Source organism: Anguilla rostrata, chromosome 17 (genome assembly GCF_018555375.3).
Source record: "Anguilla rostrata isolate EN2019 chromosome 17, ASM1855537v3, whole genome shotgun sequence".
NCBI classification, from domain to species: domain Eukaryota; kingdom Metazoa; phylum Chordata; class Actinopteri; order Anguilliformes; family Anguillidae; genus Anguilla; species Anguilla rostrata.
In genome coordinates, this window is record NC_057949.1 from 26,256,405 (window position 1) to 26,263,192 (window position 6,788).

General features: G+C 49.2%; 1 protein-coding gene across 1 annotated transcript in view; it reads left to right on the forward strand.

Moving 5' to 3' along the window:
• Positions 1–6,437, forward strand: part of LOC135243384 (ral guanine nucleotide dissociation stimulator-like 1) — a 20,627-nt gene extending 14,190 nt beyond the window's left edge. The window contains exons 15-17 of the mRNA XM_064315171.1: positions 1,298–1,572; positions 2,249–2,361; positions 2,914–6,437. Of these exons, the coding sequence (XP_064171241.1) occupies positions 1,298–1,572; positions 2,249–2,361; positions 2,914–3,068 (543 nt within the window). The 3' untranslated portion in view covers positions 3,069–6,437. The remainder of the gene's footprint in view (positions 1–1,297; positions 1,573–2,248; positions 2,362–2,913) is intronic.
• Positions 6,438–6,788: the final 351 nt, after the last annotated feature.

Sequence of the window (6,788 nt, forward strand, 5' to 3'; positions counted from 1 at the left end):
CACACTCACGCATTTGCACACACTCACACACACAAACACACACACGCTCACTCACTCACCCCTCTCTGGCCCTTCTGTTGAAGCCAGTTTCCTCCCAGTTCTGTCTCCTCTCTTTGTTGTAATGTAGCAGTGCAGCTGTCCTCAGTCAGGACTATTATATGAGCCCAGCACAGCTGCGGTACTGGCGACACAACAAAGCTTGAGTTCTGTGTCCTTTAAGGTGTTTCTCTTACATAATCCTCCCACCCACAACCCCAGTCCAATCTGGCGGCCCACTAAAAGGTTTGCCCTTGAAACCTGTTGTTTGTCTGTGGACACGGGGCATGACTGGAGTTTGCTTTACAAATTCCTCTGAGGTGAGACGGGGTTTGTTTAGAGTGGAACAGCCTGGCCAGGTGCTCAGAAAGGGCTTGCCAGGTTTTTTCTTTTCAGTTCTAATATATGGAACATGTTGCACCATTAAAAAAGGCAAAAGTTCATACAAAACAATGAATGTACGACACATCACGCTATTGAGGCAATCTTTTCAGCAAGGCCGCCTCAGTCCGCTCTGCTCAGTCCCCTGTGCTCAGTTCCCTGTGTTCAGTCCCTGTGCTGAGTCCCCTGTTCTCAGTCCCTTGTGTTCAGTCCCTGTGCTGAGTCCCCTGTTCTCAGCACTATGTTTCATCCCTGTGCCTTTGTAGCTTCCCCCGTTCTCAGTCCCTTGTGTTCAGTCCCTGTGCTGAGTCCCTGTTCTCAGTCGGCCTTGTTTCAGCTCACCTGTGCTGAGTCCCCGTTCTCAGTCCCTGTGTCTAGTCCGTGCTGAGTCCCCTGTTCTCATCCCTTGTCAGATCCCACCTTGTGCGGCCCCTGTTGCCTCCTGTTTCAGTCACTTTTTGTGGAGCCCCGTGCTCAGTCTTGTGTCCTGTGTCATCCCTCTGAGTCCTTTCTCAGTCCCTGGCAGTGCTAGAAGGCCCCTGTTCTCAGACTCCCATTGGTCAAGTAAACCTGTGCTGAGCCACCTGTTCCAGTCACTTTTCCTTGTGTCAGCCCTGGCTGACCCTGTCTCATTTCCCTTGTGTTCAGTCCCTGTGCTGAGTCCCCTGTTCTCAGTCCCTTGTGTTCAGTCCCTGTGCTGAGTCCCCTGTTCTCAGTCCCCTGTGTTCAGTCACCTGTGCTGAGTCCCCTGTTCTCAGTCCCTTGTGTTCAGTCCCTGTGCTGAGTCCCCTGTTCTCCGTCCCTTGTGCTCAGTCCTCTGTGTTCAGTCCCCTGTGTTCAGTCCCCTGTGTGAGCGCTGCTGCCTCTCCTTCCCCTGCAGGCTCTGTCCAGCTCCTGCCACAACATGGCGGAAGCCTTCTCTCCTGGGCCGTTCCCGGACTCCGCCCCCTTCAAGCCCGCCTCAGGCTCCCAGAAAGACCTGTCCGTCACCTCCCCAGGCCCCGCCCGCCGCACCCTCTGCCCCGCCCCCCAGCACAAGCGATCCGTCTCCATGTTGTCGCTGCCCGTCTACAACCAGCAGGTGGCGGACTCTTGCATCATCAGGGTCAGCGTGGAGTGCGGCAACAACGGCAACATGTACAAGAGCATCCTGGTGAGGCTCGGGTGGGGTCAGGGGTCAGGGGGTCAGGGGTCGGCAGCATGGTGAGAGGCAGTCCCGACAGACGCTGTAGACCCACCAGATATGCAACTCTCTATTCTTAAAGTTTTGTCTCCATACACCTGAAGTCGAAATGTAATAATGGCATGCTTATTTCTGAAAATGCATAGTAGTGTAGCCAAGTGCAATGTTATGACAATGGAATCCTGCTCTGTAATGTAGTGCTGAAAACTCCTATTACTAGGAGAGAGAACGGCAAGCATGTATGAGCCGTACATCTGGTGAGTCTATAGAATCTGTGCGATTGCTTCAGTCATTCAGTTGTAAGAGCAAAGCTTCGCCACATCTCTGTGGGCAGAGCTGCATTCTGAGCCAGTGAAGCATTTTTGCAGATTGGAGTTTTGATTGGCTGGTCTCAGTCATTGATTACTATTAGTTCCACTGTACATCCTCCGAATGCTCTCTCCACATTCTTCATCGTGTGGCATCCATCCAATCAGTGAAGAGATTGGGTGTGCTGCATCCAATCAGTGAAGAGAGTGGGCGTGCACTGTCCAAACAGTGAAGAGAGTGGGCGTGCAGTCCCCGCCCCCCTCATCCAGCCCCTCAGTCTCAGTGCTGCCCCCTCTCTGCCCCCCTCAACCCAGTCTCAGTGCTCCCCTCTGCCCTCCCTACCAGCCAGGATAAGACGGCCCAGGTGATCCAGAGGGCCCTGGAGAAGCACAGCCTGGGGACCTGCCGCGCCCACGAATTCACCCTCAGCCAGGTGCTGTCCCACGACAGAGGTGAGTCCAGGCCAGAGGCAGGTCATGTGACCCTTTACACCATGAGTTATGGGCTGCATTCGTATAACCCTTCAGCACGGGGTGCCACTGTGCTGTACGGGGAAGTGCAGGGGAGCTCAGCTCAACCAGCACCATCCTGGGTGATGCACAGCGGCCATTTTGTGCCTGAATGTTCCTTCGCCATACATGAGCTGCGGGGAAACCTCATACACCTGTAGCACTTAAAACCCAAGCTTCTCACACAAAACCATGCACAGTGGGGGAGGGGGAACTGCATATGGGGAATCATGAATACTGTTTGTTATTCTTATGAGGTGCTAGACAGGTTATGCTCCAAAAAGACATCCAGCAACCAGTGGCCATAGCTATAGCTAAATGGTAAATGTAAGGTCAGTTACACATTTTTTGGGGTACTATCCTAAGTGCTTCTTAATGCAGCAAAAGTTATTCAATTATCTATTGAAGCAAGCTCATGTGCCCAGACTCATTAATGCTGATGTAGGAAATGCCAGCAGCATATTTATCTGTTGCCTTCCTTTTTCCATTTCCTAGAGCTGCTTATTCCGGACAAAGCCAACGTGTTCTATGCCATGTGTACCACAGCGAACTACGACTTTATCCTACGCCAGAGACGGAACTGCCGACGGAAAGCCTTTGACTATACCGCTACCCTGGGTCCGCTGACATCAACCTACCACACAAAATAACAGCGCCCCCTCTGCTTTGGAGGAATCACTGCAACCCGGGGGACGTACTGTGGGGTTTTTTTTTTTTACCGTTAGCTTGTCTGTTCAGGGAGACTTCCAGACATTTTCCCTCCCAGTTCCAAGGCATCTGGCCGCAGGTCAGGACTGGACCTGGATTCCGACTTGGGAGTATGTTTAGCTGGAGTTCAAAACACTCAACAGCAGGCAACTCCCTGAAGATGTCTACCTTGGAAGGAAAAGTGTGAAAAGCAAGGCAGAGGATAAAACGGACAAAAAGAAGAAAGCTGGACTAAAAGGCACTTTGTGCTGGAAGGTCTGGAGAATTCCACGATCTGCATGTCTGCCCAGAGCGACGGACGCTACTCCGTAACTCAAACATAAAACTGCCTTTCGAAAATATGTTTTTAAGCTGATAAACTAGACTTCTGTGCCAGAGAGTTGTGCTGAGTTCCTCATTGTTCCTCATTCCCTTGTGCTTGGATCACTGCCTTTTGTTCCAGTGATGACAAAGCGTCGCACTGCAGCGCTTAGGCACAATTTGAGCCGTGCGTGTTCACATTCGTGGTCTGTAGGCTGTGTGACTGTCGAGCACGTGCGACTGTTATCTGTTACTGTACCTCCATCAATTCCCCCCCAGCCTCTGAAAGAGTGCCATCGCTGTTGCGGTTACCCAGCTATGAGCAGAACTATGGTCATGTGACAGAGGAGAAACAGCTGCCCATTCATGTGAGACCCCTGTCATGTGACGGGGGGGAGAAAGGCGGACAGGGTTTGGAGAATTCCTGTGGACGGGAGCAGCAGGCGCCGCAGGTTTCTGTCGGACCGCGTGTGGAGGGTGGGAACGCGAGTCGGAATGTGCTCTCCCTGCCAGGATCCGATCTCCGCGCTTCCCGCGACAGCGCCGCAGAACCTTCCGGAACAGGACCGACGGCCCGGACCGGCCCGACGGCATTCCGGAGCGGGAATGGAAGCTCGGCGAGGAGGAGGGACGGCTGCCACGCCCAACAGGAGTGACCGTGTCAGAGTCACTGGAAACTCGATAATGGCGGTGATTTCGGTGATAGACGGGTTCCTTAGATGGCGCATTGCATCGCAGTGCTGGTCCTGAGGGCAGCCAATTGCAGGAGACCATTTCTGACGGCGCACTGAACGGCGGAAGGGTCCGGAAGCCTAAACGCTGTTTGCTGTTAACATCGGCGTCACGCGCTGGTAACCGCGACTGAGCCTGCCATTGATACTGAGGGCACCGGAGTGTGTGTGTGTGTGTGTGTGTGAAAGTGTGTGTGTGTGTGTATGTGTGTGTGTGTGTGTGTGTGTGTGTGTGTGTGTGAAAGTGTGTGTGTGGTGTGTGTGTGTGCGTGTGCATGTGTGTGCGTATGTGTGTGTGTGTGTGTGTGTGTGTGTGTATGTGTGTGTGTGTGTGTGTGTGTGTGTGTGTGAAAGTGTGTGTGTGTGTGTGTGTGTGTGAAAGTGTGTGTGTGTGCGCATGTGAATGTGTGTGTGTGTGTGTGAAAATGTGAAAGTGTGAGTGAAAGTGTGTGTGTGTGTGTGTGTGTGTGAAAATGTGAAAGTGGGTGTGTTTGTGTGTTTGTTTTCACGTGCGCGTGTATGTGTCTGTGCACTTTTAATGTTTTGATGTGCCTTTGCGTTTGTGAAAGAGTGTGTGTACGTGCATTTGTGTGTGCTAGATGCACTGGTGTATTCACACACTCAAATGACACAGATGCTGTTTCCCACTGGCATTGTTCAGAGGCTGAAGACTCAACAGAGCCTTTGGGACACTGGTCTCAGTTGCCATGGTGCTGGTATTGAAAAGGTGTAATCCTCCACTTTATTTTGAGAAACAGCGATGACAAAAAAAAAAAAAAAAAAAAACGGGTGCTCCCTTCTCCCCTGAAGCACATCCTCGGGTCACGCAGCTTTTTCGACGTCAGGCCGCAGATCGTTTGGTGTTACATTTCTGCGTTTCTGAATAAACCTGCCCCAAGCTGTGTGACAAACGCCTAAAAAAAAAAGAGGAACTGGTCGCGCCCTCGCACACGCCCAGAGCTTATTAAAAAAAAACCACATATCCTTTCATCCCAACACCGCTGCTGACGTACGCATCGCCCGGCTGTAAATAACACCGGGCTTCAATACCGCTAATAATACCAGGCTGTTTCAGAAGACGTGGGCGACTGTTTTGTCTCGCCCAGTCGGTTAGCCGAAGTCGATACTGGAGCTATTCGTTTCAGCATAATGAGTCTGGAAAGGGCGTCTCTGCCCCCAAGAAAGCTAAAATTAGACATTGAAAAAGATCCTTTTCTGTTTTGTGTGCGTGTGTGTGTGTGTGTGGTTGGTTTGATTTTGTTGTCATTGAGGATACAATTGAATTTTTTCAAAAATGTGCTGTCTTAATGTTCGGTGGCCATTCTCCGAAGCTGACTGGGTGAATCTTGTGCTCACTGATTCCCTCACAACGATGCTGCGTTTCTCAAGGCCTTGTGGGAAACATGGCGGAGTCTTCTGGCGAATCTGATTTTCCCCTGATGTCTGGGAGGATTCTTCACTGACCCTGCCTTGCTTATGAAGTTTTTAAACTAAATGGGGGGACTGCAGTTATGGAGGGTTCAGGTTGTTCTGAACCTTTCTAAGTTTCCAAGGACAAAACTGATATTGAGGCTCTCTTGTCATGCACATTTGAGAACAGAGAGACACTCCTCTACAAATGAAAATATATTTCCTTTTATCACCAACCCGTTTACCAGTAGCACCATATCGTAGACTTACCACCTTGACTTGTATTTTATTTCGTCTTTTTTTTTGTTTGTCTTTATTTTGTTCTTATTTTCTGGTGTTGAATGAAGGACGTGAACTAATCATAGAAGTGGACCTGGTTTTATTGAACTCCTGTGGAAGCAGCCACGCTTCCTGGAAAGACGATACCGGTCCTTGACTGAAACAAACTGAAGCACGACATTGAGGGTCGCGGGAAGCTGTAGTGCGCGTGTAATCACGCGCGGCGTGGAATCACGCGGAAAGTGCTGAGAGGAGCGTTCGCCGAAAAGGGTTTGGTTTAAGATGGCCGACGGGTCGATTTTGAGAATCAGAGATGGCTTTTTAACCCAACCTGACAAAACGACGCACCCAAAGGCACCTGGTGCAATTAAGCTAGACTCCTAGTCCCGACTAGAGAGCTGATATTTATCTATGTGTTCTGTTAAGTCTTAATGTATAAATGTGTTTTACTATGATTATGCACCAAATATATATATATATATTTTATATAGAAGTTTCATGTATACTTTAAGCACTTGACAGTTTTGTGCAAATATCACTGTATTTATGATCTTTAATATGAATAAATAATAATACCATTGAATCATTCAATGCACTTTGTGCAGATGTGTTGTTGATTTCATAAATGTGTGTCAATCAGTAGCTGGAAGATTTTGTGAAGTTTGCTGTTCCAGCTGGGCCATGGCTGAATTTTACACTCCAGTGCATTCAAATCTATAAAATCTGTTTGGAAAAATATACTTCAATAGATATATTTTATACTGGTAAATATTCAGTTATTTCATATGTATTTAATAAATATACTTTAAGTCAGTAGTGGAACACCAGGTCTCATTAGTTGTGAGTATGGCCCAGATTCTGCTCAGTGGTCTGTCTCATTTTTTTTTTACAAAGAGAACTAATATATCAAGTAAAGTTAGGCATGGTTTTTATCATGAACTG